At 40.8% G+C, this 19,456-nt stretch overlaps 1 protein-coding gene across 4 annotated transcripts in view; it reads right to left on the bottom strand.

Annotated features, from left to right (window-relative positions):
* Window positions 1-19,456, bottom strand: part of RAP1GDS1 (Rap1 GTPase-GDP dissociation stimulator 1) — a 97,295-nt gene that overhangs the window by 60,282 nt on the left and 17,557 nt on the right. For 3 of the 4 annotated variants that reach the window (XM_082238433.1, XM_082238431.1, XM_082238434.1), the window contains exon 2: window positions 3,622-3,732. In XM_082238433.1, coding sequence (XP_082094559.1) covers window positions 3,622-3,732 — 111 coding nt within the window. The remainder of the gene's footprint in view (window positions 1-3,621; window positions 3,733-19,456) is intronic. The other variant, XM_082238432.1, reaches the window with a different exon arrangement.

Below are 19,456 nucleotides of genomic sequence, written 5' to 3'. Positions count from 1 at the left end.
AACCTGAGGTACCACTGTAATAAAAATAAAATAAAATGGAGGCAGAAGCAACAACAATAACACAAAATAAAGTACCGTAGACTCGGAGATACGCCAACAGAATAAATTCACAAAGCTCTTGGGAGAACAACAGTTTTAACCAATGCTAGTCCAATCAGAGTAGACTCATTAGAGTTAACAGACATGACTAACTTAGGTTCATTAATTTAAATGGGTCTTGTCTGAGTAGAATGTAGCTGGATACAACCCAGTGTTTTTATCTAGCACCCAAAAGGCTGAAAAGAGTAGGTACCAGCTGTGGGCCCCTGGTAGAGTGTTTCACAAGCAGTCCACCACCACCAAGGAGGCTCTGCGCTTCGTCACTACCAACTTCAACTCAGAACAAGGAATGTTCAAACAGAGACAGCTAGTTTTGACTGCTAGAAGCTACCATAGTGTGAAGGGCAGGATAAAAATGGTTTAAATAAAAGGAAAAAATAAGTTTTTGTTAACAGGAGACTTTATTTTTGTTTCTTTGTAAATGAGCCAGAATTTAAGATTTAACTCTCCATTCAAGACTCATCTGGTGTCTTTAAAAAAATAAATACCTTCATTGACACAATATTAAACCTCACTAGACAATCTATGGGAAACAGGACAAACTTGGTTGGCTTGGCCAATTATAAGTTTTCAGGTCAATGGTTCAGTTGATGGCTGACCATCTTGGGACCATGAGCTGATGGCTGTTGAGAGTTTGGTCCCAGTAGGAGATGTTTCCATAACTGAGATTAATATGTTAGCAGCCTCATTAAGAGGCCAAGCTGAAAAACCGAGGACAAAAATGATCCAACAAACAATTCAGTATCTTCCAAGACTGATAAGGCCAAGGTCTGAATTTTCAGGAGCATCTGTTGTCCAGATAAGATGGGGTGGAATTGCATGGGGCGATCAAACTGTATAATAAATGACCATTTTTAGCACCTTCTAACAAGAAGGAGCATTACATGTAGAGTTCAAGAAAGGTATTTGGGAAGGGACTCTGGTTCAGCGGCACAGCAAATGCTCTGCATGTAAAAAGGCCTCCAATTCAATCACTGTCAACTGCCTGAGATGATAGAGAGCTGTTGCCAGTCACCAAGCTGAATTTATTTATTTTGTTATTATTACATTTATACATTGTTATTACATTTATACATTGTTATTATTACATTTACATTTCCTCCAAGAAGCTCAAGGTGGCATACATGGTTCCCGCCCCCTATTTTTATCCTTAAAACAACTTTGCACGGTAGGCTATTCTGAGAGATAGTTACTAACCCAAGGTTCACCCAGTGAGCTTCATGACCAAGTGGGTATTGGAACCCTGGTATAACGTAGTTTCCTGTAAGACATCACTAGAAGAAATATCCCCATTTTGAACTATGTAAACCAGGCGTAGGCAAACTCAGCCCTCCAGATGTTTTGGGACTACAACTCCCACCATCTCCAGCTAACAGGACCAGTGCTCAGGGAATGGTGGGAGCTGTAGTCCCAAAACATCTGGAGGGCCGAGTTTGTCTATGCCTGACATAAACAAAATAATTTCTCTTTTCCTTCAAAGTTAATTGCGGACATTTTTTAAACCATCCGTTGATTAAATTTAGTAATAGCCAGTATTGACAAGGTATTGCTCTTATCCTGCCAGTGTTTTCAGTAAATGAGTGAAGTCAAGAAATGATTTGTTGGACACCAGGAGAAGGGAATCCCCGATGTCCTCCAAAGCATGGAAATATGGTTATGGAAAGATCAGCAGGATCCACCCATTTGCTGCTTGGTTTGTTTTATTTTGCTGCCTGCCAACCACGTCGAGCCATCAGTGAGCAGGCACTTGAGAGGCTTCAAAAAATATTTTGTGCTGAGGTGGTGGTGGTGGGGGGAAGTGGGGGAATTTCCTGTTACTCATTTTGCTGCCTGCTCTCATATGTCCCAAAGCTCAGGAGTGGAGTGGAAGGATGATGATGATGATGATGAAAATAATGTGAGGCGGGGGAGGCTGAAACTGGAGAACTGGGGCTAAAAAAGGTGGGCATACTTTTACTTCCTCCAGATCTGGTTGCCCCAGTAGGGGAAGCCAGACTCTCTTCCCTTCTGGAGAAAGAAACGTAGCAACAGAACCCAGAGAGGGCATCAGTCAACCGTTGGGGGTGGAGGAGCCAAGTCAGATGATCAGCCCACAGTCTGGTCACTCAGGACCTAGCCACAGACTCATATGAACAGATGCATCTTTGCCGACTCAGTGAGTGTCTGCACTCTTGGCAGTCTTGCAAGGCACAAGAGCCTCACAAGTGAGCACGCCTTGCCACATCTTCAGAAGAGTAGCAGATGGACATGCCGCCTTGTGAGGACAACTCTGCTGCTTCCTTGCAGTTCCGACCTCCTTCCCTTGATCCTGGACTCCTTGAACTCAGGCTGCTGCTTCAAGCTGGACGGGAGCCAGGACAGTTGCACAGAAGAGCTAGTACACAGCTGCTCGAGGAACGTTTTGAAAATGTGGGGGTGGGCGAAGAAATGCAGGAATCCCCCTGTTGCGGCTGTATTTGTCTTGCTGCCTACAGTAGGCAGCTGCTGGAGATGGTTCTCAGCTGAGTATGTGGGTGTGTTGAGAAGGATATGGCTTCTGTTGCTGCTGAACGCCCTACAGCGGGAACTACTTCTAAATGGCTGGAATGGGGAAGCCCAGTACAGAGGCACCTTCGTTATTATCACCATCATCATTAACACTCTTTTCCTGATTGTTCCAAAATTCTTGGGGGAGAGAGACCCAGCACAAAGGCATCATTATTGTCACTATCATCTTCACCTTTCTGCTGCTTCTGCCCAAGGGGCAGTGCAGTTCAAAGGCCTCATCATCGTCATTATGATCAGCTTTTCTTTGTTCCCAAGTTGTTGGGTTTTTGTTGGGGTGGATCATTATTATCACCACCTTTTTCTCTTGTCTACCCCACAAGAGGGATCACCCCCAAATTGTTTGGGGAGGCGACAATACACTCCAGAGACAGAAACATTATTATGTCTCCTAACATCCCCCTACTTTTGAGATGCATATAGATGACAGTCTGCCTCGAACATCACACTAGTCTAGGCCAGTAGTGTTCAGTTACTGCTCTGGTGAGTTGTCTTTCATGTACCTTCTGTTTATTTTCCATGTATTTCTATTCTTTTCTGTTCCACAAAGATGATAATAATAATAATAATAATAATAATAATAATAATAATAATGCAGCCAGCATTATTTGTGACTGTGACTCCACAATTGCATTTTCTCATACAGAATTCTACGGCTTGGTGTCACAAAATTATTCTGATAGCTTTTCAACTTAATAATAAAGCACAGATCTTAAAAGGGGGGGGGCAGACTTTTCTCAGTGGAGACTTGGGGTGCAGGTTTATCTGCAGGTCCATAGTCTGGCTGTTGTTAATATCCGGGTTTTAGTTTTCTTGTTTCTAAAGTCTCCCTCGCCCTCTGCTATTTTCTGTTCAACGTAAACAGCTATTGCGCCAGTTCCACTTACAGATTTATTCCATTTGATACACTTATTACCTCCATAATCATTTATTGATTGAATCATATGGTATGAAATTGGAGGGAACAATAAAACTTACTGTTTTGAGCCAGAGCTTGAAGCAGACAGTCCAAGCACCCCTCCAAGCTATCAGCTGTGCTGTCAACAGCTGTTATCTTCAGCTTCTTCAAGGCATCGCTTAGATTATCTGCTTGGATAACATGAAGGAGAAAGCAAAATCAGTGTCCTGGTCTGTCAATTGTAGCTTATGGGCTTAAAGTGCAAATCAACATAGATAAGGTGATGCCAACAAGTGCGCCGACAAAAGACATTGACTATTTTATCTCTCCCATTCCCTGATGCCAACAGGGCAAAGACTCTCTTTGGGGGGGGGGGAGACAAAAGACCCACAGCAGCCAGTTGGCTACAGGCCACACACTCACTTCCACCACTACCACCAAGTCACACAACAAGCAAAAGGCATTCTAAACTCAGTATTAGGGCAATACCTTTATTAGGCCAACAAAAATGCCACAAAACACTGGGCATTTTGAGTTCTTCAGAACTCTGCATCAGGCTAGATCAGGAGCAGCGACTCCAACCCTGGTTTGAAGAGCCATTTGGCGCCTATCTTAATATAACCGAGTTTCTAACACTGGAGATAACTGACAGTAGAACCATGAAGTCTCAGTCACTGTTCCTTCTTCCCAGCAGCTTTTGGTGCAACCAGAAACCTGCCTAGTACCCAACACCTCATTTTAATGTGCTACCTTCTCCCACACTGCATCTTAAGGACTATGACCAGATGCAGGCTCCATGGTTTCACCATCAGCCTATTTTCTTTCCTCCTCTCCTTTGTTTTATTTCTAGCCTGGTGAAGAACTCAAAAGTTTGCACACTATAGTTATTATATTCTGATATGACATGGATTCTAGAATACATTGATATCATCACTTTCATCCAAAGACTTAAAGTTAGCTTATATTGTGCTCTCTCACACAATAATTGATTATACAGGACTAAAGCTGGAATCAGAAAATATTATTTGTAGTTATTTATTTTTTAAAAAAATCTTCACCATCATAGAAGTCATCTCATACCTTGACCCTGTACAAGGGTAGCGATATTGAGGTTAACCCTAACCCTATAACATAACCAATTATTACAGAATCAATTGCCAAACACAACTGTATAGTTGCTGTGTTCTGGATACAGAAGCAATTGAGCTACTTTACTCTTTTCCATTTTGTGAGAGAATGAGGGAACTTTCAGGAATGAAAAAGAAAGAGGCCAAGAAGTTCCAGTGATGAAACGAATACTCTGCCCCCTGATCATATTTTAAAATAGGTTTTCTGTGGATGCACATTTATGTTCCCATAAAGCATGCCTGGCACTAGCACCTTAAATATTCTGTTTATTCAAGAGGCATAGTAAGTGCTAACAGCTGCAGCTTAGTTGTTGTTTTTCCTTCTCTTTGCCAGATGATGACTAACCTTACATGTGAATGGCTTAGCCTTTTAAAAAAACACAAGGAATAATTCAGATTCCATGCCCACTAAGACTGTAATTCTAACTGTCCTTATTTGGAAGAAAGTCCTATTGAAACTGAAGGGGAATGAAATGCACACCGCAGTGCTAAGTCAGCAAAGCAGAGATATGTCTCCCCTCAAACAATGATAAATACCTCCTATTTCTGCTAAGTAACACAATTATTATCCTAATCCAAATCCTGCCATATGACAACTTTGTGGTATGTCTATCTCTTGCAAATGCCAAGGCATGTGAACAACAGAAGTGTAAAGCATTTATTTGTTTATATTTAAAGTATTTTATGCAGTATTCAGGGTAAAAACCATCATCCCAAGGTAGTTTACAGTGCATAAATTCATAGAAAATTATCTGTAAGAAAACAACCAGCAAAATAGTAAATAAGACAGCAGAGGACATCTGTCATTGTAACTAACTCAAAAAATATTTTAAACCATTTCAAAATCAGCATCATAATAAAGCAATCAAGAAAAACAATCAGTTCTTAAACCTTGATTAAGGGGACATTTGCACCTCAGCATTCCACAGCCAGTAGATTAAAATATGTATCTATTTGGATAATAGTAATGCCTATACACATTAGGTAAGTATATAAAGAATTGGAATAGTTAGCTTGAATAATGATATAGCACACCTTTTATTTTTATTTTATTCAATTAAGCTGTTCCTGAAGAAGATGGAGAACTCCATAGCTACAGGATTACTAAGCAATGGGGCATCCACAAGAGGCAATCTAAAATATAGTTGCTTCAATTCCACTTCTTCCTTGCTATAGATAATGGAACAGTCTCATTTCCTTTGGTGTCTCATATATTTTTAGAGATTTGTAATGGGAGTCCAGTTCAGAAGTGATGCACTAGATCAAACAAGTCAGAAGCTCATGGCTTCTTCGGTTCCATTGCACCCCCACCCCTCAGTATTAAACTCTTTCCCCAAAGCTTCCTTCCACTTCTCCTTGTGGCTGATAAGCAACCTTCCTGTGTTCTGCTGAGTGCTTGCTAAAAGACAGGGATGATTGGCTGATGTATTTCCTCAAAGTGACTAGAAATGTTTTCCTGAATTGTTAATTTACCTGCTGGTAGAGTCTGGAATCAGTGATTTATAGGTGTGTGTGTGTGTGTGTGTGTGTGTGTCCGTCTCAAGAAAAAAAATAGTATGGAGCAGTCTGAATTTAGGATGAGGCAGAGAATGGCAGGGGAAGCAGATGTTTACAGCTGGAGTTAGCTAAAACTGGGTACAGCTTTTGCTGCAACAATTGTTCTTTCAGAATCTGATCCAAGATTAGGAGTTGGGCTACCAGCTTTAGAAGCCATAAATTCTCTTTTAGAGGAAATTACACACTGTACACTGGCTCCCTCAGCCAATAAAGCGACATGACTCTGGGGTTGCGGCGCTCATGTCATGGTTTTAGGGGTCCCTTTACCTTTACCTAAAACCATCAAGGATACATATCAAACTTTGCCTTGTTTCCGCAACTTGGTCTCAGATACATTACAATCAAACAACAACACCCAAAAACTCTTTGCTTTGATGTCCAATATGGGTCCCCTGTATAATACTTTAAAAATTTATTTAGATGTTGCAGAAACGAATTGCTCCAACAAGAAGGCAAGCAGGTAGATTTCTACCTAACAGAAAGATAGAACTGCCAAAATAAAAACAAAGCACAATAATGAAAGAGGCTTGTTTTATAGTATTCCCTCATGCAGAAAGGATCTGGGTTGCATTTTGAGAAAGAGCATATGCCATGAGGAGCATCCTTGTAATTATTCAAATATTATTCCAGTTCTCTAAAGGTACTGAAAGAAGATTCCAAGCACATCTTAATGCAGCAATGTATCTCCTCCAGCTCCCCAAAGTGTTAGTTATGAAAAGCATTTTCACTCCTGTTTTAAGCATCACAAAGGAGTGATATAACAGACCATTAGAGGTGTCTGAGGAAGCAAAAAATTCACTGGCCAGTTCCTTTGCAGCGGAAGTCTGAAAGCATCAATTTGTAAGAGGTAGGGGAGGGTGGAGTATAAATTATTATTATTATTATTATTATTATTATTATTATTATTATTATTATTATCAGCTAGGGTGTCCACCCCCAAAGCCCACTCTGCCAGGGAAAATCAAATACTTATCAAGACATATGAAAATCAATCTGTTCCGCACCCCAGAACTACTATACATCTTCTAGTCCTTGAAGTGCCTCTCTGCAACCCACCTAAAATCTGAGTTGAAAGGTGGACCTCTGATGTCATCAAATCCTCAGAAGTCCTGATCCAGACTGGGCCACCTGCAATTTGCATTTTCGGAAAAAAAATTGTTTTGGGGTTTTTGGCAATGCAAATTGCAGGCATGTGGAACAGTTTAGATTAGGACTACTGGGTGGAAGCAAACATCAGACCTCCTCTACTTTCCCATTTCAAAGCCCTTTTGCAAACAGTCTTTTGCTGCTCTTTAAACTTTCAAAAACTCTCACATTTGGCCCAATAGGAGATAAGGTATGCTGGCCAGAAAAGGTATTTTCCACTCTGGTGAACACAATACAGAGTTAGAATAGGAAGGTCATTCCAGAAACATCCAATATTACTGGATATATTTCTCCTTTTAAATTGATGTGAGCAACTTTGGAAGACAATTAGCTGAAAATTGGAATACACAGAGAACATATAATAGTATATTTACCTATAATAGTAAATAAATATAAGTCTGTCAATCCAAGTAGTAAGTGACCAATCTTGACTACTCCAGAACTGCTACAAGACGACATGCCTTCTTATCAAGCCTCTACTGTGGAGAAGTTTTTTATGTTCCTGGAGGTGTCAAGATAATGTTCCAGTCTGCTTTCTGAATTCAGAGGCAATGTATCTGACTTGGCTTATCTGCCAATTTGGCTGCAATGAATTCTTGCTTAAGAAAGCTGCAGGGCTTGAAAACTTTGTGGCACTGTCAGAAATGTACTGGCGTTTCCAACTACAAAAACCATTTCCCCAGGAAAATAATATTGAGAGAAGTTGAGTATCCGTTCTAGATAAGGATGCTCTCTGTCCGTTAGTTTTCTGAGCAGAGTAAAATGGGGAGTTTTTTTATATATACTTCATACATGCTACCCCAAAAAACAGTCTTGTGTAGTTACAGTATTTCCTGTCTAATTTCTCTTCATGAAAAACTATCCGTGATGTGGGTTAGGCTAACAGACAGTGACACGCAAAAGAACACCCAGTGAATTTCATGGCTGAATCAGAATTTAAATGAGGCGGTTGAGAAGGCATAGCCTCATTAGTACATGCAACTCTACAGATGAATATCAGGGTTAATAAAACTACAGTTAATGATCGTATTTTATTTTAATAATGATCTCCCCTCTGCTTCATGAGATAAAAGGTGGTTAGAGGATGAAAGTGTTAGATAGCAGGAACATGTCAAGAGTAGGGCGGTAACAAGGCGGGTGCAATGAAAACAATGGAAAAACACACACAAATTCTTATCCATGGAAATGAAATGCATTCTGTTGCAATTTATAAATAATAAGTATAGGTCACAAAACAACAATATAAAGGACTGGATCTAAAGCTGTTCAATCAGAACTTTGCTTGTACAGCAGTTGTTTTACTTCCTAGTTCTGCTGTAATGTCTTACCCTCTTCAGGATCATAAAACAAGAATAACATGAGGTACAATGCAGGAGAGGGCTAGACTTGGAAGACAGAATCAGAAGAAATTGTGGGACAGCAACCCTATGCCAGCAGCAGTGCCGTCCACTCATGCAAAGGATGTTCTATATCCCAGCCAAGGAATTCGCTGATACTATCAACATGCAGCACTGATCACACTTTAATGGCCTTGCTCAGACACATTAACAGCCTTGTGAACAAGTGTCTGGCTCATGCACTCCCTCATCCAATCTTCGCTTCTGGCATGGCCACAAGAAGATCAGAAACCTCTGCTTCTGCTTTCAGTTACCCAAAGCTTGGTGTTACATCCAAACACTAAACTTGTGGTTAGCTTTAACTATGGTTTACTGAAACATGCCAGCTTCATAAACCACACATGGCTTGTTCCAGTATGCCACAATTTCAGACTATCCACAGTTTGCTGAGCTTAAGACATACATAATGCTAAACTGTGATTAGTTAAAAACTGAAGCAAAACAATCTGATCTTCTTGTGGCCAAGGACAAGGGGTTACAAGCCCTTCAAATAAGCACACTTTGGGATTATGTCCAGACAGGGCTATTTATTTATTTATTTATTGCTTCACTAATATAACAAGCTTGAAATCAGAAGCAGAAATAGTCATCAAAAGGTTTATAGATAATTTATGCCACTTAGAATATGTTGTTCTCTCTATAAAAGACATACAAGGTGTAATGCAACAAACATGACAATAAAAGCTGAAGGGTCTGTGTAGCTTTTCTGGTAAACAAAAAGAGAATGAAGAATTTTACTTTGCCTAATGTCTTATAGCTTGCTTATTGAAGAACAGCAAACATCAGCAACCTTGCAAATGAGCTTAGAAAAGTTACAACCAAAGTGGTTGCTAGCTCTACCAAAAAATGTCCAAGGCAATATTTATTGGGCTAATCCCCATTTCTGAGTCAGAGATTAGCCATTATTATTATTATTCCTCCTATATTTCATCTACTGGATTTTAACTGGATATTTTATGTTTGTTTTCAATCAAACATTACCATCCAGTCAAGCTTTCATTATTCAGAGTCTTCAGGATTTTCATTTATTTAAGTAAATAAAATTGGCACAGCCATGTTTATTTGCTTTGCAAGATATATACATCTTAAATCGAGCAACAACAACAAAGCTCTGGAGAAACAGGGGGCATGGGCAGATTGCTAATTGGGGTTTGGGGAATGCTTTTTAAACTGGCATTAGGAACAAAAGGCGTCCGCAATGGGTAAAGACAATCTAAAATCCTTTGTAATCATAGCTAAAATCCTTTGTAATCATAGCTAAATCTACATCAGAATAAATTGCTCACAACAAAAGACTCTTCAGCAGGTAGTAATCAATCAGCCATGGTAAGCAAAGAAGGAGGGATGCAGTCTACAGATCTTAGGTACAGAATTAGTTTCATTAAATAGCGTGGGCATGAGCAATGCTCTGCTTGTTGTCATTTGGACGGAAAAACAAACCTATTCTGATGTATCCCAATGGATAGGCCTTTCATTGCTAGAATAATCATCTATAGAACTATAGCAAAGAATCTGTATCTCTATGCTAGACTCTTCACCGAAGGAATTATGCAAATACAGGCACAGCAAAAAGAGATCCATTTTCAGGCATTCACAAATGTGGACATGCTGGTGGAAACATGCCAGAATTAGTGAAACCAACAACATGTAAATTCTCTCTGGCTTCATTCTTTCCTCAGGGGACAGCCCAGCTAATTATCATCTTCTGCAGAAGAAACATGTTTTAAGGTACAGTGCTGTGATTCATTTCACCACATAAAAACTGCGAAGTTGCCAGCTAAGGAATCATCTTAGCTTTTAAGGAATCGTCTTAGCAAAGAAAATGATAGCTGCAGACAAGGGCTGTTATCACAACCCATTCCCCTCCATTATGGGAAAATGCAAAACCAGGGTGCAACTTCAACAATGTCTCATACCTCACAAAAAAACAACAAAACATTATTTCAGATTTGAGCTAGCCAAGCACCAAAGTAAGCTGGATTTTGGGTAGTTAGCTTCTTCCTGCTGAGACTACTAAAGAATATAAATGAATGTGGGTGGAATTGCCAACTTCCACTAAAAATTAAAACAAAAAAATAGCATATACTCATTTAGCATCACAAAGTCTGCCACCACACATACACACACACTTACTTATTTCTTCAATCTATCATTGATTCTGAAGCTCTAATGCCACAGGTGAGCTTACAGGCTACTCCTCAATACTATAGCTTTAGTAAATTATGCACATCATCAGTTACACTAAGGATGGTGAACCTGTGGCCCTTCAGATGTGGTTCCCTCTTATTAACCTATCAAAGATCTGGAGCAGCTACCAACTGGGCAGACAGGTGCTTGTATTCTTTCCCAAAGCAGTGGCACATGGGAGAAACTTGGCCATGCACAGCTTTCCAATTTGGCTCACGAGGCCATTTCCATCCAAACAGGGCCACCCGCCCCACACCTGATGTGACATTAGATGTGGGGCTGGTTAAGAAGTGGGTGGATTGGCTGCATGACCAAGTTCCCTGCAGAAAGGAGTCATGCCAGCCTTATGCTCATCACTCTGCCCGGTCTATGTGCAAAGGTTGCCAAGCGCCAATTGTCTGTTAAGTGTTTGGGAACTGCTGCATAAGGGAATTTGATAGGTGGGTAGAAACCAACCCACTTATCAATCGTCTGACAGGCAAGTGACTGACAGGCAGGGCTGCTCACCTATCTGTCATACCAAGGACTTGTCTACTACATGGAGCAACTTAAAATGGCCTTCATGTGTAAGCTCCACTCACTTTGCACCTTACATTTTTTGGCAATGGTTGTCGCTCAGTGACAGAGCATCTGTGTAGCCTGCCTGGCCTACATAAGGTCCAGGTTCAATACCAGTCTAAGGTAAGGTTGTAAGAGACCCCTGACTGAACCCCTGCTGCCCATTAGTGTAGACAAAACTGAGGTGGATGGACCATTGGTCTAGCTCAGTTTAAGGAAGATTCTGATGTTGTTAGGTTAGACCTCTGGTAGTTCTATACTGTCTACACTGCCTGTAGTTTCAGGCAGCGGTCTCTCTCAGCCCCAACAGGGTGTTTGTTCACCCTGGTGTATGGAAACATTATGGCCCATCACACAATGCCTTCATTACTATACAACACCGCAGTCTGTTTTCCATTGCAGGAGCATACTGCATCTACAGTATATGAAAATGCCCAACTGATAGGATCAACCCAAGGATTTCCTGGGAATAAAGCTTCTATTACACTTTCAAACAAGAGTGGCTCAAAGCTTCCCTCCAATCAAATGATGAAATTAAAGTGATCCTTTAAAATCCCGAGTATTAACCCTATTTCATTCTTTCCCCTTAACTTTACTGATATCCTACTAAATCTCTGCAGTTCTAAGTGGCCATTAACCTTCCGGATACATCTGCAGTTTCATTTCAAGAGAGCTGTATGATGCCAAAAGCAAGTGATAGTGATTATTTTCAGAAAACACGTTCCAGCCCACATGCGCAGCTGGGTGAATCACCACACTTCAATATTCGAGATTTTATTTTTTAAAAGCTGGCTGATAAATGTTTGAGATGATGAGCTATTGTTACAATTTCAAAACCTACTTAGCAGAAAACAAAGCAAGCAGTGAAGTTCGGCTGCAGAAGTGAATCTGTACCTATGTGGGCTGCAGAACTATAAAATGTGCATTTTCCCATTTAGAACCGGGATGAGGAACCTGTGGCCTGCCAGGTGTTTTGAAACCCCGTCAACCCAATCTGCATGAGCAAAACAGGCTGAAAGGCAAACTGGACTGACCAGTTCCTAAACTGGAAATACGTTTAAGACCCCTCTTAGATTGAATGGTATCTGATTACTAAAGTATAGATTTAATCATGACGTGATCATCCAACCATTGTTCAAAAGCCTCCAGTAAAGGATAATCCACCACCTTCTGAGATTATTCATCCCACTGATAAACAGCTCTTGTTGTCAGAAAGTTCTTCCTAATGTTTAGTTGGAATCTCCTTTCTTGTCATTTGAATCCATTGGTTCGGTTCCTACCCTCAGGAGCAAGAGAAAATAAGCTTGCTCCCATTTGAATATGGCTATCAAATCTTCTCTCAGTCTTCTCTTCTACCAGGCTAAACATACCCAACAGGTGTGTGGCAAAGTAAATGGCTCATCACACCCAGAAAATGGTTTGGAGGGAAAAGATGGTACTTCAGTGGTGGTACTACTGAAGCTAACCAGGTCTCACTCTGTATTCAGATGGCCTAGGGAATCATATTAAGAGTGTAGTAAACCTAAGTGTAGTAAACAAACAAATATGGGCAGCTGCAAGGGTATTATCACGGTGGATTCACAAAACTGTTTGGGCTAACGCCAGGCATGGTTTTTTTTAACCACCCCATGGTGAGATAAATGTCAAAAATGTGCTTTAGTAAATACTCCCTGACAATCACATGAGGCCTCAGGGAAGACAATAAGAATAGATCCTTCTCCATAAGCCATACTGATCTTTCTGCCAGTAAATTTCTATAGCCTCTGAGGCCCAGTCTGGCAGAGAAGCTTTTCATCCACTCCTGTTGAAAATTTCAGTAGCTGAGGAAAGTGCAAAAGCTTTCCAATGTGTGGTGGGAAATGGGGCCCTTGGAAATCTCCTCCACACCCCCGCCACAAAGACAAAGACAAAAGCCCTCCCTTATTCCTACTATCTCACCATGCAATGATGGACCTGAGCTTAGAAGTCAGATTTTACCACCCCCAAAAAACTAACTGGCCAAAGAGTATGACCGAAGGGTTTTACTATTTATATATAATGCTGCAAGGGTAGACAGAAATGCTTCCTCTCATTCTTTCCGAAATTTCACCCCTATTGAAAAGTATTTCATTCTTTATGTGTGGAGTACAGAGAACAGGAGTCAAAATGACTTTAAAAGCTGTTCATCAGGAATGTTGAAACATCTGGAAACCCAGCCAGATGGGCGGGTTATAAATAATAAATTATTATTCTATATTTATTATTATTATATTGCCTATATATGTTATCTATGGTGCTCAGAACAATGCGTCCAGGCAAGTGCTGGTTAAATCCAGTCTTATTTAACTCTCTGTAGGAATAGAACTACACTTGACACTTTCCAACTTTGCATGTACCTTATTTTACCACATGAATCTTCATACATATGAAGATAAAGGCACTGATGGATTAATCTGATTGATTAATTCTTAAGGCATTTGCTGCAGATTTTAAGCAAGAGCTATTCCCTGTGAAAGGAAACTCAGCGGTGGGAAATTTAAAATTGTGTGTGCGGACACAATGGAAAGTGTGTACACACATACCATTGGTAGATTTTTAGTGTTGGGATTAAGATATTTCCACAAATTCTCCCGCTGTGGTATTAATTCTAGACAAACAGTTATCTTCACGTTTTCAAAATACCATCTGTGCCAAGATGCTATAAAATTAATTAACCAATTTAAAAAGTGGATTGATTAAGAGCAAGGCCATTAATTAAACTATAGCCTTTAAAACTGGAACAACAGCCCCACCTAAGACAAAATTATATGGGCTAAATGAAGGATGCATCTCCAGATGTTGTTTGACTTCAACTCCAATCTGGGTATGGTCTGGAGCAGGCATCCCCAAACTCGGCCTTCCAGATGTTTTGGGACTACAATTACCATCATCCCTGACCACTGGTCCTGTTAGCTAGGGATGGTGGGAGTTGTAGTCCCAAAACATCTGGAGGGCCGAGTTCGGGGGTGCCTGGTCTGGAGGCTACTGCCTAGTTGAAACCAGGCAGGTCTCGGTTTAGTCAGTGTCTGGATGGATGGCTGCTTGTGTGCTGTGATGGGATACAGAAGCATAGAACTGTAGAGTTGGAAGGGACTCCAGGGATCATCCAGTCCAACCCCCTGCAATGCAGAAATCCTGCCCACAGCCATCTCTGGGTGGGCTCAAATCACCAACCTTCTGGTTAACAAACAGCGAGAAGCACTAACCCTTTTAAATTAAATAATCGTAAAATAAAATCAGTCCCAGTCAGAATGGCCAAAGGTAGTAGCTAAAGTCCAACAATATATGAAGGGACACATGTTCATCATTCCTGAGCCAAATGACCATTTCTGATTTCTCCTCTTGAAACACAAATCATCTGATGTTAGCAGAAAAAGACCTTCCATATCAAAAGGAGCATGAGAAGGTCACATCAATACCAACAACATGCCATTCAATCTATTCCAGAATAAATATGGAAGAACTCTTAGGAGACTATGGAACGGTCAAGCGATAGCATTGATCTCTGAGATGTCATTTAATAATAGTCTCCCTGCTGAAGTTTGTTAAGGAAATCCTAATTGGTGCAGTTGGCAATGGACCATATAAAGTAAAACGCAACCAGAATGGCTTCAATTCTGTCTTAACTCCGAGTTCTCAAATACTTTAAGTCCCGTCAAAATTTCTTGTTTGCCACAATGTAGATCACAAATAGTTGAGTTTATGAATGCCAGGTGGCGCGGTTAAAGGGAAATATGAAACCTCATTATAATGAAGCTGTCACATTAGTAACATCATTAATTCAAATACTTGTCATTTACATTATATATCTAACATGCAAACATAGCGTAGTACCTAATAGTGTTCATCTGCTGATGGAAGGAATCCATCAGTGAAAGGTGGATGGAGGTATTTTTTTTTTCTCCTCCTGCAGCCTGCGTGCTCCCCCCCCCCCATAAATCTGGTCCCTACAAATGTCTGTGCACAATACTGCTGCAAAGTTTTCTGATTTGCATTATCTGGTTGCAGAAGTTCATCTGCTCTGTTATAAGAGCAGAGGACAAGACCACATGTTCCCTTCCATGAAAGCTCTGCTTCTTTCCATTTATTGTGATTGAGGCACCTGTCTCAACAACAGCTAAGGCTAACCAGGGCTCCCATTCAACCAGGATTTTAAGGAATGCTGTTAATGAGAACACTGGCTGAACTTGTGATTTAAGTTGGTGTCAGTCTAATGCATTGGTAGGCAAACTAAGGCCTGGGGGCTGGATCCGGCCCAGTCGCCTTCTAAATCCAGCCCGTGTGTGGTCTGGGAATCAGCGTTTTTACATGATTCGAATGTGTCCTTTTATTTAAAATGCATCTCTGGGTTATTTGTGGGGCATAGGAATTAGTTCATTCCCCCCCCAATATAGTCCGGCCCCCCTACAAGGTCTGAGGGACAGTGTACCGGCCCCCTGCTGAAAAAGTTTCCTGGCCCCTGGTCTAACACAAAATAGCCGACTGGTGTAGCTTTCTCAGTTCAAAGCAGTCACATTTGAAAACCGACATGCATGGCTTCCAAATGGCTATTAACATGCACTTGTGAAAATATGCCCTGGTTTACACCAAGGAAAGTGTAAACAATGTCACAAAACAAGATGAGACACATCTACTAACGTCTACCAACTGTAGCAATCAAAAATATATATCCTCTATTTGCTCACATATCTAATAGATTTTCCTGCTTTCCTTATGTGCCCAACTTCCCTCTGCAATTTCTGCTGTGAACGCTGATGTTATCACCCACCAGACAGGTGCTAAATACAGTATTCAACACAGAATTATCATATTCGCTGTTCATCTCTTGAATGTGTTGAACAGATGCACAGAAACATACAGTAAAGTCATACCTCGGGTTACAGACGCTTCAGGTTGGGATTTTTTGGGTTGCGGACCGCCGAAACCCGGAAGTACCAGAACGGGTTACATCCAGGTTTTGGCGGTCGCGCATGTGCAGAAGCGCTGAAGCGCAACCCGCATGTGCGCAGACGTGGGTTGTGAACGTGCATCCCGCACGGATCACGTTCGCCACCCGAGCATCCACTGTACTTCTAAAAAACTTAAGCCTCATATTTACACAGTACTTCTAGTATCAGAATACTAGTTGCTAGTAGTGGAAGAAACCCTGCTGTGCTCATGTCCTGCTTCTCACAGGCATCTGGCTGGCTACTGTGAGAACAGGACGCTGGACTAGATGTGTTGGATGGCTCAGTCAGTACACGACTTTTGATCTCAGGGTCATGGGTTTGAGCCCCGTGGTGGGCAAAAGATTCCTGCATCACAGGGGGTTGGATTAGATGACCCTTATGGTCCCTCCCAACTCAACGATTCTATAATTCTATAATTCTAGATGGCGCTTTGTCCTGATCTAGGTTCAAAGTAGAAATCAAGCTCAAGCTCTAAGAAGGCAAAATGACAGGAACAAGAGAGGAAGTAGATTCTTTTAGTCGCTTACAGTATCAAATCCAGATCACTTTCAAATGAGTCATTTCCACACACACTCCTCAAAAATATATATGCAATCTAACAAGATACACAACTCAGGAGATTCGGCACTTCTGTGCATGCGTGATTTAGCACTTCTGTGTGTGCGCTGAAACCCGGAAGTAACTTGTTCTGGTACTTCCGGGTTCAGCGAGGTGCACAACCCGAAATCGCGCAACCCGAAGCGTCTGTAACCCAAGGTATGACTGTAATTAGTTTTCAGATGTGGGTGAAAATACATACAGTGGTACCTCGGGTTACATATGCTTCAGGTTACAGACGCTTCAGGTTACAGACTCCGCTAACCCAGAAATAGTACCTTGGGTTAAGAACCTTGCTTCAGGATGAGAACAGAAATTGTGCTCCGGTGGCAGTGGGAGGCCCCATTAGCTAAAGTGGTATCTCAGGTTAAGAACAGTTTCAGGTTAAGAACGGACTTCCAGAACGAATTAAGTACTTAACCCGAGGTACCACTGTATACACCTTTTGTGGATGCGGTACTTGCATGCAGTACCTCTCTAGGTGCCCAAAGAAAAAAAGGGAGCATGTCGTCTTTCTAACCGCATGTTTCAAACAGACTCTTGAGCTCAGTTGTGTCTTCAATGCAAGGACACACAAGAAAGCTCTTTCACTGACCCTAACCATGTTCATCAAGGACAGATTTCCCTACCCAGTGTCAGATACAACGCTGGTGGAACTTCTACTGTACAGCCTTGTGGCATGCCCTTAAGTGTGGATATAAATTCATGCTATTACAGATATAATAGTCCATTGGCATTATAAATTCCTTCTGTAAATTATCAGGATCCAACAGAACCCTTTAATTAATCAGTAAATCATAAATTTACAATTATACTATCATATAATCCAAGTCTTGGTAAGACTACATATAAAATAATTCAAAACTCAAGACCTGCTTATATGAGCTGGCTCACAATTCTATAATTTACTGGGGGGAGGGCCACTTTTTCACTGCAAAATTCCTGGATTTTCAATGCTCTTTAAGACTAGTCAACTGTGAAATATTTTTCCCTGTGCAGATCTCAAGTAAGAAGTCTTCAGCCTTCCCTAATGTCTATTCAGGGAAGTAGAAAGCTTATTATGTCTGATGAACATATTATGTGTCCTTTTTCATAAGATGTCTACACTAGAGGATTTGTGTCACCTCAGTGCAGGGAACTACATTTTCTCTCTTTCCCATATTGCCCTACATTAATTTGATTTTGAAACTGAAATGCAATTTATACTAGAAACTTATCTTCTCTTAACATCTTGGGAGAATGGAGAAGCTTCCTCATTAAGTGTCTTACCCTTTCTATCCCCCCCCAATACCTTATGTCAGAACAATTAAGTATAGCTGCAAAGAAATCTCAATGCATTGCTGCAATATTTGCTCTGCAAACAAGATTAGAATTAATGCTGACAGTTCTGATAAAGTATGGTGATTTCATTTTTATTAACATTTCATCTTGGATTTTATATGGTACAGTATTAATCTACCCTCAGCTGAGTGCCTTTTATTGGATATTGATGGTTTTAATTATGAAAATCTCAAATATAAAGAAGTTAAGAGTACTGTGTTGAAAATTTCCATGCAGCCAGCTGAAATTGTCAAAGTTACCAAGGATGTAAATATCTGAATCTGACTACTCATCAGCAAGGACAAATACTCAGATAGGATAACTATACCGTTTTCAGTACCAATTCTGATTTTGCTAGTTGAATTCTTTACTCTTTTCCACCTCAATTCTTTCCAACTCTAAACAGCTACATTCCTCAGAAATGTGTCATTCAATAGACTTTGTTCAGTGAACCTGGTGGGCTCCTTCAGACCTCTGGGAATACACGACTTTATCATCATCTGAAGGCTGGAAAAGCCATTATCTCAAGATTTTCATGCTGCTGTATACTTCCCCACTCTATGAGGGCTTTCCTTCTTTGTATCACACACACACACGCCATTCTCGGCTGTCTTCCTAAAATCCTCTGGCCTAATGTAATCAGCTGATTTAAGCCTAAAAATCTCTGAATATCTTAGGTCCAAGGCCGGTTCTGCCTTGTAGGCAAGACCAAGCAGCTGCTGAGGGCGACACAGTTGATGCCAGAGATAATGCGTAACTTAAAAGTTCTTAAGCTGGCTGCCTACATGAACAGAGTAGAGCTAAAAAAATAACCTCCAACAATGTGGTGTTAGGCCAGCCTTCCCTAACCTGGTGCCCTCAGTCTAGATGTTTTGGCCTATAAGTCCCATCAACCCAGTAGCACAGCTGTGAGCTAGGCCTAAAGAGCCTCTTTGACTAAACTCCCTTGTTATAAGGGAAATTATGAAGACACATATAAATCAATTTGTATCAATTGCTACACAATTTGGAAAGCTTACCCTTTCCTGGAAATTCAACAAAGCCTAAGACTCATCTGGA

The sequence above is a fragment of the Podarcis vaucheri genome, assembly GCF_965113315.1.
Source record: "Podarcis vaucheri genome assembly, chromosome: 9".
Taxonomy (NCBI): Eukaryota; Metazoa; Chordata; class Lepidosauria; order Squamata; family Lacertidae; genus Podarcis; species Podarcis vaucheri.
The sequence above is the reverse complement of the archived record's forward strand: the minus strand, read 5'-3'. Positions and strand labels throughout refer to the sequence as shown.